This window comes from Chrysemys picta, chromosome 11 (assembly GCF_011386835.1).
Source record: "Chrysemys picta bellii isolate R12L10 chromosome 11, ASM1138683v2, whole genome shotgun sequence".
In the NCBI taxonomy this organism is placed as follows: Eukaryota; Metazoa; Chordata; order Testudines; family Emydidae; genus Chrysemys; species Chrysemys picta.
This window is the reverse complement of record NC_088801.1, coordinates 61,438,827-61,460,010: the sequence shown is the minus strand read 5'-3', so window position 1 is coordinate 61,460,010 and position 21,184 is coordinate 61,438,827. Positions and strand designations below refer to the sequence as shown.

The 21,184-nt window shown below is 47.5% G+C and overlaps 1 protein-coding gene across 6 annotated transcripts in view; it reads right to left on the bottom strand.

Moving 5' to 3' along the window:
* NRP2 (neuropilin 2) overlaps nucleotides 1–21,184 on the bottom strand; it is a 123,617-nt gene that overhangs the window by 58,700 nt on the left and 43,733 nt on the right. For all 6 annotated transcript variants that reach the window (XM_005306054.5, XM_005306052.5, XM_005306053.5 and 3 more), the window contains exons 4-9: nucleotides 19,031–19,261; nucleotides 18,188–18,343; nucleotides 14,726–14,895; nucleotides 11,887–12,042; nucleotides 1,625–1,769; nucleotides 692–1,041 (exon numbers count right to left, since the gene is read on the bottom strand). In XM_005306054.5, the coding sequence (XP_005306111.1) occupies nucleotides 692–1,041; nucleotides 1,625–1,769; nucleotides 11,887–12,042; nucleotides 14,726–14,895; nucleotides 18,188–18,343; nucleotides 19,031–19,261 (1,208 nt within the window). The remainder of the gene's footprint in view (nucleotides 1–691; nucleotides 1,042–1,624; nucleotides 1,770–11,886; nucleotides 12,043–14,725; nucleotides 14,896–18,187; nucleotides 18,344–19,030; nucleotides 19,262–21,184) is intronic.

Here is a 21,184-nt window from a genome sequence, read left to right as displayed (position 1 = left end):
CACGGGATCGATGGCTGCGGCTCCCCCGTCGACTGCGCTACTGCCGCTCACTCTGGTGGAGTTCCGGAGGCAACGGGGAGCGCGTTCGGGGATCGATATATCGCGTCTTAACAAGACGCGATATATCGATCCTGGATAAATTGATTGCTACCTGCCGATATGGCGGGTAGTGAAGACGTACCCTAAGTAACACCTAGAAGGCATCTTCCTTTAAAAGGTGTATTTAGCCTCTCTGCAGGGAAACCACACACTGTCCAATGGGTTCCTTCATCCTCCTACTTGTAGGAGCTGGGAGGATCGCATGGGTGATGGTCACACCTCCTGGAGGGGAAGGTTCCTCCTGATGTACCATCAGCTCTGCCTGCTCCTACCAGGCACTGGATGGGAGCTCCAGAAAGAGCTCTCCATTCTCAGTGGCTGGTGCAGGAGATGAAGGGAATCAGACCTTCCCCAGGCAGAGCAGGTATGGAGTGCAATAATATGGGGATAATGTCGTGAAAGCCTGGGGCTGATGGCCCAATCCCCACACCACCACAGCCCTTGCATGCTGTGCTCGCTCTGAGGACTAACCAACCCCACTGTGAAGAAAAACAGGCCAGCAGGGACAGTGAGTGGGGCAAAGGCTGGATGTGGAGCTATCCAACCCAGTATTATCGTCCTCAAAGGTCTTATTCCGATAGACGGGCCCTACCTTGGGTTGCATGGTTTTGGTGTCCTGTATATACTCCCAGTCCTTGCCATTCATGCTGTAGGCCACTTTAAACTTCTTCACGAAGGATCGAGCCTCTACCATGGTGATGCTGTCTCCTCCTCGGGCTCCTTGGATAACCACTCCTTTCACATTCTTAGGGACTCCCAGGTCCACCTGCAGCCACTCTTCCCCTGGCTGGGCTTGGGGGATTCGTGGGAACCATCCAGAGCGGCTGCTGACCAGCCGCGCCATGCTAGGGGACCAGTCGTACCCTCTGATTGAGGAGGCAGAGATCTGGGAGTCTGAGATAAGGCCGGAAAGCATCCCCAGCATGTTGGAGCAGGGTGAATCTGCGCAGAGAGAAAAGGAGCAGGGGAGAGAGAGAAACCATACAATAACACATTGAAGTGTGTCAGCGTTATGCTAACAGGGCAACGTCCCACTGCGCTTAACTGCTAGGTACTGAAATGTCAAAACACTTACACCAGCTGTAATTCCCTTTATTGCCGCCCTCAGAGGCTACAGGAACCTCTCAACGGACGTTCAGAACATCCTCACTTTTGGAAGCTCTGTGCAAATCATCCCCTGCCTCCAATTGCTGGCTTCTCACCCACATCTACTTCTGAGTCTGTTAAAAACATCTCTTTCATAGCAGAGTCCTGGCTGCTGATCATACGGTCACAGCTTCCTTTACAAAAGGTATGTCCTGTCAAAAAAGCCTGGGTGTGTCCTCCCCCTGCAAGGCCAGGACTTCGGCACTGCCCCTGAGGAGGCTAAGGCAGGCAGAATAAGGGGCAGGGTGTGTCTGTGATCTGTCCCGAAGGAGTATTGAAGAATTAATGTCCTTTGCTCTGCTTTACATAGGAGAGGCTCACACAGGCAAGAGGAACAGGAGGGGGGAGGAAGAAGGGAAAGAACTAGAAATCTCCTAACCTGTGATGCGGCAGCCATAGAGCTCAAGTCTGAGAGCAATCCCATTGTGCCAGACTTGGGGACGGATCCGGACAAACCGAGTCAGCACCGGAGCGTGGATCTTGTTCAGGACCACTTCAGTGACATCAGTGTTAGCTTGAAATACCTGCAATGGGGAGAAAATATCAGGATGTCCTTGGCTAAGCAAAATAATCACCCAAAGCAAAAGCTTTCTAAGATGGGCTAGTGCCCGACCAGCAGGAAGCTTTGAGGAGCAGTGCACAGGGAGCTGGACTGGCTGGAGTGGGCAGGGTGCGCTGCCATTGATTCATTGTGTGACCTTGGGGAAGTCGCTTAGGCCAAAAATGGCCTCTGATTTTGGGTGCCCAGTTGGGCCTCCTTTCCCATTGGCTTCATCTGGAGCAGTGGATGTTTGGCCCTAAAAACCTGAATAAATAAAATAAAAGGCCAATTTTGACCTTAACTTTTCTGTGCCTGAGTTTCCTCATTTCTAAAGTGGAGATAATAGCCCTTTCCCATCTTTGTGACATGTACCGAGATCTACAGAGAACATCAGTGTGCAAGTTCGAAGCATCGTTATTTAGGACCACGCTGTGGCTGCCTCTTTATAATCAATGACCACCCGTGCCACTCACGTAAAAGAAAGCTTTCAGGGGCAGTCTGTGATCCAGCATGGTACAAACAAGCTACTGTCTTACCAGATGGCCATAATCAATAACTACCATGTGGCGTTTTTTCTCGCTCGCTCGCTCTTCCATTATACGGTATACTCGTGGGTCTGTCTTAGTTTTCAGTGCCATCGGGTGGAACAAGTGAAAAAGGAAACATCCAACTTGAGTGCAGTTTTAAACGGGTTCTCTGTGCCCTACAACTGCCCACCCTGGGGCGCTGAAGTCATTACTTCCAGAGAGAAGCTGATGCTTTCCTTTCTGAGCATGCCAGGCTTTCAGGGTTAGCGCATCATCTGTTGCAAGCCAGGAACTGCATAGACACTGCAACGCTGGCTACGCTTTATGCTCTCTCCTACCCTGCATATGCTTTGCTAAGCACAAGAGCTTCCATGAAGTTTATCTGAGAGTAAACCAAGAGGGAGGAGAAAGAAAATGCCTGGCACTGGCTCACCTCTGTCAGAGGCAAGAGTTAAATAATTCAACCATAGATCCCTGCGATTCGGAGAAAAGCAAGTGAGGCTGTAACCTGGCCCGTTGCCTTGAACAGGAGCAAGGCTCCCACTGACATATTTTTTTAAAAGCCTGCAGACAGGACACATTAATGCAGCTCTCCTGGAATCCAACACACTGGGGCATGGAGATTGTTACAGCAGGGAGAAAGTAATTCAGCACCAAACCCGTGACGGCTGCTGTCAGTGTTCACAGCGCCGCAACCTGAACTCTGCGCTCCATGCAAAGTGCTGGGATCCTGCCTCTAGGAAGTTACGGCATTAGTAATGGAGTGGTGAGGAGATGGGGGCTGTGCAAGGCTCTGTCTGCAAATCTGGTTGATAATTGGGATTTGGAGTAGATATGAACTTCAACAGAAATGCTAATCCAGAGACTATAGATCATGCTGGTACTGTTTAGCAACACAGCATGGTTTATGGGTTTTTAATATCCTATTTTATCCCTGTCCGACCCCCACGTCCCATCCTTTCCTTGCTCAGCAGTCACCAAACACCCTTTTTCCAGCAGGAGGGCTAGACAAATGGTGGCTGTTGTGAGTGAGTGAGTGAGTGAGTGAGTGAGTATGTGTGTGTGTGAGAGACAGAGAGAGAGAGAGAGAGAGAGAGAAGGCTCAGTGTGTGTGTGTGTGTGTGTGAGAGAGAGAGAGAGAGAGAGAGAGAGAAAGTGTGTGTGTGTGTGTGAGAGAGAGAAGGCTCTGTGTGTGTGTGTGTGTGTGTGTGTGAGAGAGAGAGAGAGAGAGAGAAGGCTCAGTGTGTGTGTGTGTGTGTGTGAGAAAAAGAGAGAGAGTGTGTGTGTGTGTGAGAGAGAGAAGGGTGTGTGTGTGTGAGAGAGAGAGAGAGAAGGCTGTATGCGTGTATGTGTGAGAGAGAGAAGGCTCAGTGTGTGTGTGAGACAGAGAGAGAGAGAGAGAGAAGGCCCACACTCTGAGTGAGAGGATATATTTCCACCCTAAACCAAAGGCTCCAGCTTTATGTCACCTGAAAAGCTGATGTGCAGCAAATCACCTAAGAACATAAGACAGGAGAACGGGAAATGTTTATCCGGCTCTAATGTAACCACCTTTTATTTGGTTTAAATATAATCCCAGTTTCTTGCTTTTTCACCCTGTGCATCAATCCCGTCCTTCTCCAAACACATCTACGTCTCTCTTTTAGATGTATTTATTCTCCTCATTTCAGGCACCTTTCCTGATAATTTATTCCATTTGAGGATTACCCCCCCTCTGGCCCATTTGCTGATTACTCCCATTCTGGCTTGTTTCCTGGTTTATGTTACCTAATTTTTGAACTCCCTTTGCAGTATGAAAAACATGGGCCTAATTCTGAATTTACTTCAGTACAGGGTGCCATGGACTTCAGCAGAGTGACTCTGGATTTACACCCATGAAATAAATTCCAGAATTGGGCCTTATAACTTTATCAATCTCTTTTGTAATGCTGAAAACATCTCTTAGGTTGCCTGAAATCCTCCTCCTGTTTCTAATGAGATGAGTCCCTTGCCCTTACATTTGGCTTCAGAACTTAGGGCCACGTTTCTTCCCCAGACAGAACCCGATTCAGGGAAGCACTTCAGCATGTGCTTCAAGTTAGGCACGCATGTAAGAACTGTGCTGAATCCGGGCCTTGGTTATGAGTTACGTGCAACTCCCATCAATAGGAGCGGCTGGTAAGGATGTGCAGGCCCGAAGTGACCCCAATTTGTTTTTTAAAGCCAGATGGCATCTTTGTTGCCTTTGCTGCATCCTCCCTTTGGTACTGCGCAGAGATTAATACTAAACAGAGCAGACAGGAGGCAGCACTTGTGGTATGTCTTTTAAGCGCTTTAATCAGTAACAATACCACCTCTTATATACTATAGGACCGAGGCCTGGTCTACACTTAACACTGAGGTCGACGTAGCTATGGCACCCGGGGGTGACCTACCCCCAGGTGTAGAGGCAGCTTGGTTAACCTCGCTCTCATTGCTTGGGGAGGTGGTGTCCCTACAGTGATGGAAAAATCCCTTCTGTTGGTGTGGGCGGAGTCTGTGTTAAGTGGTTATGCCGGCACAGCTACCGCACCAGAGCTATGCTGCTCTAGTCTCTGTAGTGCAGACCTGGCCCTAGCATCTCCTGCACCTTTATTACTGTACCTCTGCTCCGGGCTGACGGTTTTAATGGTTTTTCCACAATAAGGGTAGGTCTACACTACCCGGTAGTTCGGCGGCAAGCAAATCGAACTTCTGGGTTCGACTTATCGCGTCTTGTCTGGACGAGATAAGTCGAACCCGGAAGTGCTCGCCGTTGACTGCGGTACTCCAGCTCGGTGAGAGGAGTACCGCGAAGTCGACGGGGGAGCCTGCCTGCCGCGTCTGGACCGAGGTAAGTTCGAACTAAGGTACTTCGAACTTCAGCTACGTTATTCACGTAGCTGAAGTTGCGTACCTTAGTTCGAATTGGGGGGTTAGTGTAGACCTGCCCTAAGTCCCAGATCCTTGCCCTGATCAGATCCCTTAACTTTGGCTATTTGCTGCAAGGTTACTTACTTTGCGTTACTCCAGGAGATGTTTTTTGCCAGTCCCCTAAACACTTAACCCCTTTTGAAGCTGATTGCATTGCTACACGTTACCTCTAATTTTCCTATCGTCGGCATTGACGGGATCAGCCTCAGACCCGCACACGGCCTGCATTTGGGGTGTTTGGGTGTCCAGCGTGGAACACCTTTAAGGGGCCAGATTTTCAGAGGGTGGGTGCTCAGCACTTTCAGAAAATCAGGCCCCTTAAGGTGTCTCAAGTGGAATGCACCCTCCCCAAATTGAGACACCCACCATCCCTGATCCCTTCTGGAAACCTTGGCCCCCTTCCTTCTTTTGAGCTGCTGGATGCTGACCTGTTGGTGAGAAATCTATTGTTGATTGAATTTGTTTTAACTAAAACTCTGATCCAAAGCCCCTTGAGATCCAGGGAAAGATTCCCATTGATTTCAGTAGGCTTTGAATCATGCCCGGAGTTAACTTTCATAGCCCAGGAAGGACCAGCAGGAGAACTGGTGAAACCCAGCGCTCCAAGGAAGCAGATATGTTTTGTTACACAATGAGAACAGCACATTGTCTCCCTACCTTTTGTACACTGCAAGCCACTCAACACACATGACGCGCCAGATCCAGAGCTGGTGTAAATCCAGGTAGATCCATTGACTTATACGGATCTGCAATGATTTACACAATCCGCGGAGCTGGCTGTGATCGATGAAAGTACACACACAAGGGTGGCAGAGTTGGAAGACAAATGTAAAAACCATTAACAAATTAAAAGCATCTTCTAAGCAGCGACCAAGGCGGCACACTTTCACTGCAGCATCAAAGGCCTGCCTGTCCCCTCCCTACACTTTTATTTTTACTTCCGTTTTAGTCCAGCCAACAGGTCTACATGTAAAATTAAATTGATAATCAATGAGAGCTGACTCGCTTAATTAATTTGCTGCAGAAACACAGGGAAGGGGGAGGAAGCCGGGGCTGGAGGATGCCAGGGTGGGTTTTCCACCTCCTGCCTCCACTTGTAAATCATACCCAGGACACTCTTCACTTTAAAACTTCCCCTTGTCGGCTAGGGGATTTTTTTAAGCTGCATTAGTTCCAGCGGGTGTGGGAATCCTGCCAGCTGCCAAGTCAGAAGTGAAGCAAAGGTGAGAAAAGCACCATTAAATCCAAAAAGCAGTTTATGGCTGGGGACAGTCTCTTGCCTTATTTATTTTTAGTGCTGTTTTTGTCATCATGCAATTTCTTGGGACATTCCAGAGACAGGTTTTGTGTTTTCTAGGGTGGGGGCGGGAATAGCAGCCGCTCCTCCCCCAGCTGCGTGTGTCTCTCTCTCTGCACGGACTAGATTTACGGCAGGATTAGGTTACCCCATGGAGACAGAGGCCTGGAACAGAGCGCGTTAACGGGATTAGGGTTTCAGGATTTGAGACAGAGAAGCATGAAGGAGAAAAGTCGGGGAGATTATTTTTCTTGCCAGATAGGGAGGACTTGACATGAGGAGCAGGGCAGCTTGGTGGCGTGAGGATCCTGGAAAAGAGGAGATGGATAGTTCTGCATTTATTAAATCCAGGAACAGCGGAAGGGGGGGGGGGGGAGAGAAATGCTCCTGCAGCCAGACAGTGCACCTCAGCCTCTACACTTCACTCCCATTGCCTGCCATGGGAGCATTGCCTGAGGAATGCATGCAAGACTGGGCTCTGTGTAGACTGGGCAGAGAGCCATCGCTGGGGCGGAATCTCTGCATCTGAGTGTGCCCTTTACTGGATCAAAAGTTATTCCCATTAAAGATATAATACACCTCTACCCCGATATAACGCTGTCCTAGGGAGCCAAAAAATCTTACCGTGTTATAGGTGAAACCGTGTTATATCGAACTTGCTTTGATCCGCCGGAGTGTGCAGCCCCGCCCGCCCTGGAGCGCTGCTTTACCGCGTTATATCCGAATTCATGTTGTATCAGGCTGTGTTATATCGGGGTAGAGGTGTATAGGATCCTATATACCTAGACCAATCCTGGATCAAGGAGTCAGCTGGTACCCAAGGGCAATGGGAGCTACTGGTATGCTACAAAGGATGAATTGGGCCCCATAAGCATAGGATTGCAGCTATGCTAGGAGAGCTGGGACCTGTAGTTCTCCACAGGCGCAGCTCCAGGGGTGAATTCTAGGCCCTAATTTTCCAAATATGGACAAATCCGAAGTGAGCCTTGTTTCGTCTGCACAAACAGAGAAAGCAAGTCAGGATTTGGGAGACGGGTACCTTAGTGCAGAGGAGAGTGTGGGCTGAGGGCTAGATCTTCCCTGCAGCTCTCTAGATAAAGAAGCCACAGGACTGAGCTTCCACCCAGATGTCCAAAGTGAGAGTTCAAGTTCTTTTTGTTACATCTTAAAAAAATGCCTGACAAGGGACTGATGTAAATGGACACAATACTGCGCTCAGAAATATGGCCCATTGGGTCCATTGATTCTCTGTTCTGTGGTGTAATTATACACAGTGTGTGTGCATGGCAGAGAGGAAGCCCCCAACTCTGCCCCTTCTCTCTGTTACAGAGATAAACCACGTATTTGGGAGCATTGGAAATTTGCATCCATATTTTCCTCCCTGGGCCCATGTCTCATACGTGTGTGTGTGTGTACGAGAGAGAGACACTAATGGACTAATGTATAACAGGCACGTCTGTTCCATATTTATGTAGATGACTGTGGACGTATTGCCTATGTGTACAATTTTCTAGGCTAAATCTGGAGAGAAGCATGCCTGCAATGCCCCAGACTAAGCTGTAATCGCTTTCCTCTGCACAGCACAGCCTCCCTCACCTGTTGACTGGGAGCAGCTGGGCTGAGGAGGCAGGTTGGTGGACAGGAGTGGAAACAGAAAGACTCTGATTAGTCCTGATCTCATTCAGGCAGCATGTCTGCAATTTGGCTACCCTCCCTTCCCTCTCCCCCAAATATATTAGCACTCTGCAAGACAACAACAGTCGTCCCCCACTGCCTTGAGCTCTCATTAATCTTGTTTTCCTCCAATTTATTCTCCTTTTTCCTGTTCCCTTGCCTTTGGTACACTGTATCAACGCTGACAGCAGCCAGGGAATTGAAGTCTAGCCTTCAAATTCTGCAGTAAACACCACATCTACCCACCCTTTCCTCTTCCTTGGCACCATAAGCACTGGAGGGGAGGTCATACCTGCCCTCCACTTTCTGGAGAGAACATTATCTGCCATCCACCCCTCCTATGCTCACTCCTTCTCCTCTTTTGTATCTCTCTCGGAGGAAGATGTAGATGTTAGCCGATTCGCGGGTAGCGCCAGTTAAGCTTGGCTCCCTGCCCACCTTACACAAGCAAGAGGGAGATGGGCTGATCCATCTATACGTGTATACACAGGAATACCAAGTCCCCCGCCCCTCCCCACTCCTCGTGGCATCAAATCAAACTGCGGCAGACTTGACAAATCTGTTTGGCACGGTTCGCTCAACTATTTCACTTTGAACCGTGCGGAGAGCTGCACTGACGCACCAGGAACAGTGTGGAATCTGCACATTAAATACAGACATCTGGGAGGTTTCCTGATGAAAGACCAGCAGTGATTAACGTTAAACGGGAAGCATGGGCAGCTCGCTCGTGCTCCAGGCACTGAGCTGTGCTACAGGGCTCAGGGATGTACAGTCCAATCAGACGGTTCCGCACTCATCCTGCTACTGTTCAGCTGCTGGAGGCTGAACGTTTAAAGGGGAGGGGAACAAACCAGTCCCCCTCATTTCAGGCTAGGCAGGTCACCAAAAAGCAATTACTTCTCCACCAGCCTCAGGAGGTGTCTGCTAAATTGAGTCCAGCACAAGGGAGAGGGAGAGAGACTGGAATGAGCATAAAGGAGTAAAGAGGGAGAGATTTATATTTAAAAACTAAGGCAGAGAATGGGCTTGAAGGAGGTTGTGTAGCTGAGCTGGTCTTTCTACATACGAAGGGGCCAGATCCTCAGCTGGTGTCAATGAGTACAGCTCCACTGACTGCTGTGAACTGCACTGAGTGACCCCAGCTGAGGTTCTGGGCTGACGGATCTCACGCTTTGTGGACTAGATCTCCAGCCGGTGTAGAAGAACTTAGCTCCATTGAAGTCAACCCAGCTACCCTAATTGACACCAGCTGAGGATCTGGTTTCATGTCTACAGAGTCCCGTGGCAGGGAAGGATAAAGTCAGAGGTGACAAAAATCACTATCTAAATCTGCTTCACACTGAAACTGACCCTGACTTGCAAATTCCTGCAAATGGCAATTTAAACACCAGCCTGACCAACTTGGTTTTTCAGAGCACATCTTTCTAACCATAGTTTTGCCCATTCTCTGTATGCTGCGCAAAAATGGTCCCAATGAAACTTCAAACTCCTCTGATTGTATGTTTTGTTGCGGTCTGGAAACTCAGCCAACGCTCATCAAGAGGTCTGCTAAGGCCTAGGAGCCTTCAGAGATAACCTGGGCCCAGCTGGGAGGCAGCCACAGACGCCGGATAATTTTGTACTGGAATGGTGTGCAGGGCCGGTGCAAGGAAGTTTCATGCCCTAGGCGAAACTTCCACCTTACGCCCCCCCCCCAGCCCTGCGGCAGCTCCCCACCCCCCCCGCAGCAGCTCCCCCCCTTCTGCCCTGAGGCGTCCCCCCCACGGCAGCTCCCCCCCCCGGGGAGCCGTGCGACAGCTCCCCACCCCAGCTCACCTCTGCTCCGCCTCCTCCCCGAGCACGCTGCCCCCGCTCTAATTTTCCTCCTCTCCCAGGCTTGCAGTGCCAAAAAGCTGATTGGCGACGCAAGCCTGGGAGGTGGGAGAAGTGGAGTGGCGCGCGCTCGGGGAGGGGACATAGGAATGCTTTAAAAAAAATTGGGGGCACCACTTTTTGGCGCCCCCAAATCTTGGCACCCTAGGCAACCACCTAGTTTGCCTTAATGGTAGCACCAGCCCTGATGATGTGACATTTAAGAGATGGGCCCTAGCCGCCACGTGCAGCTCCAGAGCCAATCTGCCCAAAGATGTTTGGATCTGGGAGTTTGGGTCAGGCCCATCTTCAGGAAATGTGGAGTTTCATGCTTTCAGTGTGAATCCAAGGGGTGCTAGTTGATTTGCAGTGAGCTTTGAGAGGAAGGGTCTGTCAATGGTTAGGGCATTATCATAGGACACAGGAGACCTGCATTCAATTCCCTGCTCTGCCACAGACTTTCTGTGTGACCTGGGCAAGTCACTTAGCCTCTCTCTGCCTCAGTTTCCCCTCCATACCTCAGCAGGGGTGTTCTGGGGACAAATACGTCAGTGTGAGGTGTCAAATACAATGCTAATGGGGACCAAATAAGCACCTTAGACAGTTAGTTTGAACCTGAGACACACAGTGAAAGACACTTGTGGGGTAGGTGAAACCACGAGGACACAGAGGAAAGAAAATGTTTGGACGAATGGCTGCAAAGTTGAGCCAAAGGGTTTCATGCCCTCTGCCAATGGAGGGCTGAGAGCCTCACTCAGGAAAATGAAAAAGAAATAAATTAAGTCCCAGCGAAATCACTTCACCTTCATCTCAGTTTTGTGCCCAACCCTCAGCAGTTAATGTAACAGAACAGATTGTGCAGACGAAATTCTTGTTTGTGGCATAACTGCTCCTGTTCCACGCACTGTATAGTGCCTATGTACACGATCCACTAGGGGACGCCAACACAGCAGCCAACTTCAGTGCCAAATGCTCTCAGGGGCATTTCAGAAGTTCCTTTAATTAAAGGGCACCTGTACAGCCCAGGCAAATTACAGTGCCGCACCTTCCTAAAGCCACGTCTGTTTTATATACAGCTGCACTCTGTGCAGTCAGCTGTTCCCCTACCCACTCTCAAAAACACAGCGCCACACGAGCGTTCCCTTCATTGTGCATTCATGGTGCATCTGGAGGCTCAAAGATCTCCAAGGGGCAAACATCCATATTACACACAATCCACCTCCCCACCCCACTACACACCTCCAGGAGCTGCGGCTACAGCAGGCAGAAGCAGCACTGCCAACTGTGATTGCTACTGCAGATCCCGTGTGCCTGACAAACTGAATTGCCCCTCGTTATTTATTGTTCGCTTTATTCTCCGGGACATAGTGATCCCCTCCTAGGATTTGTGCCCTTTCATTTCCAGGCCTCAATAACTCCTGAATTGCAGTTTCATGTGGTTTTGTGATTGTTAACCCAGCATGGGGATGGGGCTCCAGCCATAAATTCTCAATGAATCTTGTATGGCAAAACACGGGCTGTGAAAAGCATTTTCTCCTTCATTTGCAGTCAAAGAACATACTGCAGGCTCTCTCCACTGAGCAAGACTCAACAGCAGCCAGGTTTTCTAAGGAACAGTGATCGCTCTATCGATGAGAAAGATCATTTCTGGGGAAGGCCTCTCCACGCAGCTTGTCAGACCCGACCAAGCAGCGGCAGCAAAACAGGCCTTGCAAAATAAATCCCTAAGTCCGTAAAATGTATTCTCGCCTTTTCCCTCCCGCTCCTCCGCTGATGGCCAGGCTCCCACGGGTGCAGCTGTTAAGGGACAATGCATTTACCTTATGGTTTTTACCATGCCGGTACATCATCCAGTCCTCGCCATTGGTGCTGACCTCCAGCTTGTAGGAGCGGACATAGTAGCCATTCTGCGTTTCTCTGGAGATGGCACCCTGGGTAGCAATGGCCGTCAACATGGTCAGGAAACGAAGGTCCACCTGATCGGGGGGTGAGGAGAGAAGGGAAAGGAGGACAAGGAAGAAAATGGTGACTACCAACCGTCCCACGATGGATGGGATCATCCCCTCATTTTTAAAAACTAAGGGCCAGTTGCTCAGAGGGTGCAAACCAGCATGGCTCGATTGGAGCTTTGTTGATTTATACCAGCAGCGGATCTAATATCCCATTTGCTTTTGTTAGAGCCTGTAGACACAGCTGTGGCTTTTGCCACTGCATTGCTTGAGAGTTCTGTGCAACAAGGGTCGCACTGGTTTGGAAACTCAGCAGTACTGTTCCAGGGCTGATTTTCAGACCACTTAACTGAAGAACATGCCACAGAGAAAAAATGTTTCATGCTCTGCAGTTTTCAAGCAATTTTATACTTTCGGGGGAAAGCGAGGGGAAAGTATGTTGCAAGTGTCTCTGTCTCTGTTTAAGTATGAAACAGGCTAAGTGACTGTGTACGAATGTGTGATTGATAACAAGGGGCAAAATCTTGATGCCCTTTCGCAGTTTGTACTTAGTCTTTAAGTAAACTCCCATTGATTTCAATGGAAAAAAAGCAGGGTTTGACCTCAGCAGGAATTTAGCTAGTGTGAGGACTGGGTGAAACTGATTAAGGACTTTGAAGTTTGGCCATAAATTAAAGTACAAAGTCTCCCCTCAGACCAGACAACAGGATCGTCACTAAAATTGAATGCTTGTGTCCTTTTAAATGGGACAGAAGCCACCGGACAGAGCTTTCCCATGTAAAATAAAGTCATGATGGCCAATTAGCAAGAGCAGCAGTTTTCAATGTTTTTAATGTTTATTTTAGTTATGTGGGTTAAAAAAGATCACGCAATCTGGCTTGCTAGCACTGCCACGAATGTAGCCTTAGGGCTTGTCTACACTACCCGCTAGCTCGGCGGGCAGCGATCGATCCAGCGGGTGTCGATTTATCGCGTCTACTATAGACACGATAAATCAATTGCTGAACGCTCTCCCATCGACTCCACCAGAATGAGGTGCTCAAGCGGAGTAGATGGGAGAGCATCAGCTGTCGACTTACAGACACAGCGGTAAGTAGATCTAAGTACGTCGACTTCAGCTACGCTATTCACATAGCTGAAGTTGCGGATCTTAGATCGAACCCGCGCAGTAGTGTAGACAAGCCCTTGGACATCTGCTTCAGGCAATGACACTTCCGTACCTACAGTTCTTAATGCCCATTAGCAAGCACCATCTGCGCTATAGCCCCTCAGAAACCCTTTGTGGAGAGACAATGTGTTTCTAACGAAGGGCCTAAGGAAAGCCTTTGCTCTGAAGTCCCGAATTGAAATCCACACTGACAATGCTCACTACATCTCCAGCACAATCAATATTATTCTAGCTGCACATTCACAACATTTTTTTAAGATTCCAGCCATCAGGGTGGCTGCAGAGTCAATGGTCCTTGTAAGTAGCAGGAGACTCTCTCTCTCTCTCTCTCTCTCTCAGCTCTCTCGAAAGTCCATGGAGGTTCAGGGGGCATAAGGTCAAGTCAGGACTTGTGCAGGAATGTTAATGGGCCAGCAGCAGGGCTGGCTCCTTTCACAAAGGCAGAGTCATCCTGACATCCCTAAACAGCAGCTCAGCCACCGCTGACTCTCTGCATGTCACAAAGGCAATAAAAGAGTCCACAAGCCTTATTATGTTCAAGGGTCAGTTTAACAGCAGGACACTCAAATGTGGCTCAAAGTGGGGGAGGGAGGAAAGCTGAAGGTTTGGAGTGCAATGGTGGGGCTTTGCCAATGCTGGCTTGGCGTCCAGCAGAGATGCTTTCTCACAGCATCACTCTGCCAGTGCTGGCTACCAGGCCCGCACAGCAGTGCCTGCCAGTGCCAGCGTGCCCTTTCAGCACTTGCTCAGAGGACAATGCTGACTGGGCCTCTAGCAGACCATGCTTTTGACAAAAGTGATCTAGAGGTCAGTTCAATACTGCACACTGCAGCAGCTGCCTGGCAACACAAAACTGTTGCTAAGCCCAGTATTATAGCCCCAATTCCCCATCTCCACAGCACATTAATCATAGAATCATAGACATGTAGGGCTGGAAGGGACCTTGAGAGGTCATCTAGACCAGCCCTCCCATGATGCAGCAGGGCCAGGTAAAACCAAGTAAACACAGACCATCCCAGCAAGATGTTTGTCTAACCTGTTCTTAAAAACCTCCAAGGATGGAGATTCTACAACGGGATCGGCAACCTTTCAGAAGTGGTGTGCCGAGTCTTCATTTATTCACTCTAATTTAGGGTTTCGCGTGCCAGTAATACATTGTAACGTTTTTAGGTCTCTTTCTATAAGTCTATAATATATAACTAAACTATTGTTGTATGTAAAGTAAATAAGGATTTTAAAATGTTTAAGAAGCTTCATTTAAAATTAAATTAAAATGCAGAGCCCATTTTTTTTACTGATAGAGACTAACACGGCTACCCCTATGAAACCTTTCCTCCTAGTTTGAGAGTGAACCATTGATAATTACTCTTTGAATACAATTCTTCACGCACTTGTGCCCACCTTATGGTATTTTCATTTAGTCCACATTTCCCTAATTTGCTTAGTTTGTCATGTGGGACTGTGTCAAATGCCTTAATAAAATCAAGATCTAATATTCATCCTCAATGATTTCCAATTCCTGTCCCGGGGACCTGTACGAACCTGGAGGAACTCCTTGTTGGAATCCAGGTTGGGGGTCCATCCGTTGTCATCACTGTTGAGCCGGCTCTGCTGTGGGGTCCACCTTCCATCCGAGTAGGTGGAGGAGGCACTGATCTGTTCATTGGAGATTCTGCCAGATTCCATCCCCAAAGGAACGTTGCACTGGAAGTCTGGAGCAGACGCGCACACACAAACACACAGACAATTACAAATTCTGTATCTTTCACTCCCAACTGGAAGTAAGCCATGAATTACTCCCCAGCATCCTAGATCAAACCCATATGTCTGTCACAATGATCACATTTACACAGAAATATCGGTGCACACATCCAATGCAAAAAACTATTCAACATTAAGTACAGGACTGGCCTTAGGTTTGCAAGACCCTCTGTAAATTAACACATGTGGGGGGCTCAGTCCAAATCCTTTCCCCTCTATAATAGGGTTCTTCCACCTTTGCAGATCCACAACCCTCCCCCTGGCCATACCCTGTTTACGACTCCCCCAGTCTCTTTTCAAGGTGTGCCAAGCCCCCTACCTGATTGTGAAGCTGCTTGGCAACTTATAACCTCTTGAAGCCAAGAGGTGAATTCTAGCCAAAGCTGGGAAAGCAGGAAAGGAATACACCAAGGAATCCACTCTCTGCCATATCCCACAGATGCCAGAGACAGATGGGAACATACATGAGTGATCAAGAATGGTGCGCAGGTTTGAAAGATGTCTATGTGTGGGTATGTGTTGCCCTATGGGGAAGTGTGGGTCCACAGGTGGCTGCATAGGGTAGACTGGCTTAAAAGGTCGCTACCATTAAGACTGAGAAATCTAGAATTCAACTTTTTGAATTTCCTCACTTTTAAGGCTTTTAAATCCACATTAACTCAGCCATGGGTCATGTCTTGTATATTTTACGGCATATGTTTCCTAAGAAACAGTAAGATACATTCCACAAAGAACACATCAGTAGCAAGTACTACATGGGCCAGACCCTAAGCTGGTGTAAACTGATATAGCTCTACTAACGTCCCATATGTTGAACACGGCTGAGTTAACACTGCACTAGAAACTGGGCCAAATTATGCTCTAAGTGGTGCCATTAAAGTCTCAATTTACACCAGCGTGAGTGAGAGCAGGATTTGATGCATAATTTTTCATTTTCTGACTTTAGTCCCCTTGATTTTTCAAACTTGACCATTAGCGTGTACATTTAATGTCCTTGTTTTTTTAAAGAAGAGAATAAAAAGGAGACAAAAACAGGGGGGGAGGGGGAATAAATGAAAAACGGAAGTGTCCTTAACTGAGGCATCCTTAACTCATGCAACCCTAGCTGAGGCATTCCTAACTGAGATATATTGAATGCAAGACTACTGCACAAAGGCAGCCATAATGCAAATGTCCTTAGCAGAGCAGACCCTGACTGTGCATGTCCAGTATTCTAAACTTCTAAACTGCTCTAGGTCATGGGTTCTCAACAGCCAGCCTCCCTTTCTTTCTTTCTTTTTTGGGGTGGGGGTGGGGCTTGAAACTTCTGAGACGGGTGTCCTGAAACTATTTTCGGTTGTAACATGGCATCACACTACAGAAAGGTTTTGACCAGGGTCTTAGGTGGAGGATGCCACGAAGAAAAATAAAAAGAAAATTTCTAACATGCATGTGTTAACTTGCTGAGTTTAAACGTTCATAATTTTAAAAGTACAGAACTTATTTTTATCAAATACTTTCCCCTTCCTTAACAAGGGCTAACAAAACAAGATTAAGTTTGAACTTTCTAGCTTCAGGCATTTTTGAATTAGACAAGTGCAAAATTCCAATTGGCAATTTGGTAAAGTGTATTTTGGGAAAACTGTATTTTCCCCCACTCTATCAATAATATGGCTGCACCAATTTTGCCCAAATTTTCCAAAAATTGTTTGGATTGAGACCAGACATGGAGAGTTTCAGTACAAAAGGAATATGAGAACATTATGAACAAGTGAAAAGGTGGGACTAAGATGGAAACTGCAATTCACGAGTGTGACGTTTCACTCCATATTCTTTATGAAAATATGCTTATGATATGAATCTGACATAACTGAGATACACTTTATGCAAGATGGCTCATGTGAGATATCATTGGGAAGGTTATGATTTACTGAATGTGATTATCCAATTTGTATGCCTGTATCATTTCTGTATCTGAAGTTGAGAATATTAACTATGTATCTGTATTTCAAATGTGTTATTTTGGGTGTCACCCCCAACCAGCCCTTGAGGTACAACAATGGAAAAGCCAGACAGGGCTCAGGGGCCATTAGCAGAGACAATGGACTGTGAAAGGGCTTAGTCTTCCTGTGGAGGCTGGAGACAGCTTACGAGCAATGGCTGCCACAGCCTTGCAGAGACATGAGTCCAAGTCACCTGGCCCTGGATACCCCTCCTCCTCTTTTGGAATGCCAGTGGGTTCCACTGACGATAAAGGGTTCCCGCCTTACACTAGAGCTATATAAGGCAGGGGAGTGACATTATCATGGGTTCTCCTCTGCCTCCCCACCAAAAGAGACACTGTAAAAAGACCTGGAAGCAAGAACTGAACTGTGGGGGGAAGGGTTGAGCCCAAGCTGGGAGGGCGTCTAGCTTGTGAGTAATAATACTTGAGGTCTCAAGTGGGAGACCAGTGCAGCTGCCTTTCAAGGCTTTCTGTAATCTGCCTGCAATAATATCTAGGGTGAGAAATACTGTTTGTAACCAATTTCTTTAGTGAAATTAGCTTAGTTTGCGTGTTTGGTTTCATTTGGTTAGTAATCTGCTTTGTTCTGTCTGTTATCTCTTATATTCACTTAAAATCCACCTTTGGTAGTTAATAAACTTATTTCTTGTTTATAATAAAACCCAGTTTATGCCATTTCTAACTGGGGGGGCAAAAAGTGTGCACATCTCTCTTCAGATTGAGGAAGAGGGCGGATTTTTATGAGCTTGCACTGTGCAGATTTTTCTATACAATGCAAGACAGTATTATTTTGGGTTTCTCTCCCAAAAGGGGTGTGCACGTGAGTGCTGGGGGAGTCCTCTCACACAGAGCTGACTTCAGTCTGTGTCTGCAGTGGGGTGTGGACCTACCTGTGTGTGTGCTGCAAGAGGTCAGACAGCCTAATTCAGCAAAGCAGGGAGAGGGAACGCAGGCTGATTGTGCAGGGAAGGCTCAGTGAAATACCTGTATATCAGGTGGCGTCCCAGAATGGGGGTCCAACCCGTCACAATCAGTAACTATAGTTTCCACACAGAAGCTAAAATATACATAGTATCCTTTCTCTCTGTACGGCTGTCTGGGAAAACAACCTCTTGAAAACCCTCATCCTGGCTCACTCATACAAATGCTTGCATACACCGACACACTGAATGATGGAAACACTCCCAGAAATTCAATAAAAATCCCACATGACTGCATGAGTCCCACCAACAGGCCTGACTGTAAAATTTCCAACTTACTTTCCGGGATCTCCTGCTGGACCAAGTAGTAGCGGGCAGAGAAGCCATCTTTAGCCACTGCCAGATCAGTATGGAAGGTAAGCGAGAGAATACCAGTAGCTGAGCGGATCTCAGAAGGTGTCCTAGTGCCACAGTACCTGCCTATCAAAGGGCCAACTGCAAAAGAAAGAGCAGCAAAGTAGCTCCAGCCTTTTGGTTGGACTCGTTAGTCTTTATCTAACCTGACAAGTCAGCACTACTTGGCAAGAATACATTGGTAGTGGAAAGCGAGTAATAATCAACCCTACAGAACCAATCCGGATGAAATGAAGGCATTTTTGATTGTTTAGTTTCTATCACTTATATTTTTACAAGAACAGAGGTAGATCAAGTGTAATATCAGTTTGTTCACCTCTCCGAATTTCTAGTGCACATTTGTGTGTTCATCTATCTGCATTTCTACTGCATGTACTATATAACACATCTGATACATCCTCTATAGGACAGATGTTATTCTGTACTTGCAGGGAGATGGACTCAGTGATCAATAGATCTTTTTCATCTCTAACTCAAATGATCCAATGATACAATTAGAAAATTAAAAGTGTAGGTTCATCAGTAATATGAAGTCTATGTTGACACTCCATGGGGACAAACCCAGTATTGGGGACAGATAAATATGGTGATGATGCAAATCCTAACAGCTGAGAAAAGGCCAACAATATTTTGCATTTGTTAGTGCTGCAGAATACCGACAAGTCATGCCCCGCTATGGAATTTTCCGGACTCATCATTACAGCTGGTTAATGGGAGACTAGTCAGACATAGAGAAAAGCCTTGGTGATACATCGCCCCAGTGCTTACCTTGAGGAATGCCATCCCAGATGTCCAGCCAATCATACTTGCAATCTCCCTCTCCGACCTGCAAGGGGTCATGCTCCAGGTCAAAGGTCAGAAACTGAAGGATGATTTCCATCTTTGGCTTGGCCATGATGGTGAAAGTGCAGTCCAAGTTGTGGGGATACTTATCAGGGAATCCTGGGGACTCAATAGTGCCATTGGAGCTGGTGAAGTTTCTAGAACAGTCTTCAGAGCCTGCAGGGGTAGAAAAAGTGGACGTAACTAACAACAACATGACTGACATTGACAGCTCTCGCCTCCTTGTGCGCTTGGCAATATTCACTCTGTATCCAGAGTGTTGTCAGGATTTTTGCTAGCAACTTCTTGGGACACAAGAGCTTTGTACATTTCATAAAGACAGAGGGTGAGCTTGTTAAATAATTCCGACGGGCTTTGGACTGAACATCTCACGTTCACTGTAGACGTGTGCCTAGACTGCTTTGAAAACCTCACTCAGAATCGATAGCTAATCCCACTGCAAATACTCTGAAAATGGTATTAAGGGAATAGGAAAGCCCAAAAGGTTGGAAGCCCAAGCTGCACTGCAATGCGCCAACACCTGTTGCAACACAATGTTATAATGTCACCATGCCAGCAGTACAGGGGTTATGCTCTGAGGCAACAGCACGGTCAGCAGTAGTGGGTCAGGCATGAGGAAGAGTTTGCTGTTCTTTTTCACCCCATTCCTACAGTCTACCAATGGGCTCTTGGAGCACAGGGTCTTCTTAGCTGGCACTGTGACATGAATGCAACCAAGATGCAACCATTCTTGTGACACACCATCACCAACAATGGACCTGGACTCAGAATGTTCGGGGTCAACTCAGCAGACTGCAATTGGGCTAGTGTAAATAATATACCGGTTCCCCCAGCATATTGTGGGGAGGCAGGGGGAGAAATGGGCATAAGGGGTAAAACACATATATTGCCAGACTAAAGATCTAGCTCTCTAGGGCTATATTTGGGGAACTAATTGAGGGAATCATGACCCACAATCAGGGAGGGTGACTGACAAAGGGAGGAAGGAGAAAGGAATGGAATCTGGCAGGGCCAAGGAATTGTCTAATTTTTAAAAGAGATCTCCCTGACTTACTGATTTTGTGTCTGTCTGCTTATCTATCTTAGAACTTAGCACTAGCACCCATCACTGCAGTATCTGAGCTAAAATTTCCTCTTGAGAGTCATGAGATCTGGGTTATTTTCTCAGCTGTGGCACAGACTTCCTGCAAGGCCTTGGGCAAGTCACTTAACCTTTATGTACCTCAGTTTCCCTATCAGCAAAATAGGGATACTAATGTTTACCTAGAAACAATGCTGCTGTGAGGCTTACTTCAGTACTGCTTATAAAGCATTCTGAAATCCTCACATGGGCAATTGCTAGCGAAGTATAAATGATCAATGATTCATTATCGCTATTATGTATTTTATTTTCCATCGGAGTGGCAATTAGCAGAGCAACCTCTCCGCAACTTCACCCAAAGCCTAGGACCTTAGCTGTAGAGCGTATGAATGGCTGGTCCAGCCTATGTCTCCAGACAGTGGCTGCTGAAAGATTTCGGGGGTCGGAGGACTGGTGTGTGTGTGTGTGCGCGCACATGCGTGTGTGAGAGAGATTCTGTTGACAGGAGGAACAGAGCGCTCTTTCTTTCTTATTCAGCTGTCTGCACCAGAAATGTTAGTTATTTCTATTCTTGAGGAAGACTTTCTGATTGCCAACAGGGCAGACAATGTTGCCACTTATTTATTGCTGACCTTGACGCTGGCCTCCCTCGTACCACAGCCTGCTCAAGGTGCCTCAGGGTGGTGGGGGAGAAGAGGAGGTTGTGTCCTATTCATACCATGGCTGCTTTAAAACCACTGCTCTTTAGAGGCTGGACAATTGACAATGGAAATCTCCAGCCTGTGGGCCATCGGAGGGGCAAAGAGGGTGTTACAGAGTCCTTTATCTCCATGACTGTAACAGAGGGTTAACATTCACTAAGGCTTTGACTTTTGTTTTATAGGGATGCTGCACTTCTCCTCTATAAACTCACTGCTCCCACTCACCAAGTCGGTGCAAGTCTTCTTGGGACCAATTGGACCTTGTTATTAAGATCTGCACTAGCCTACGCAAGTTAG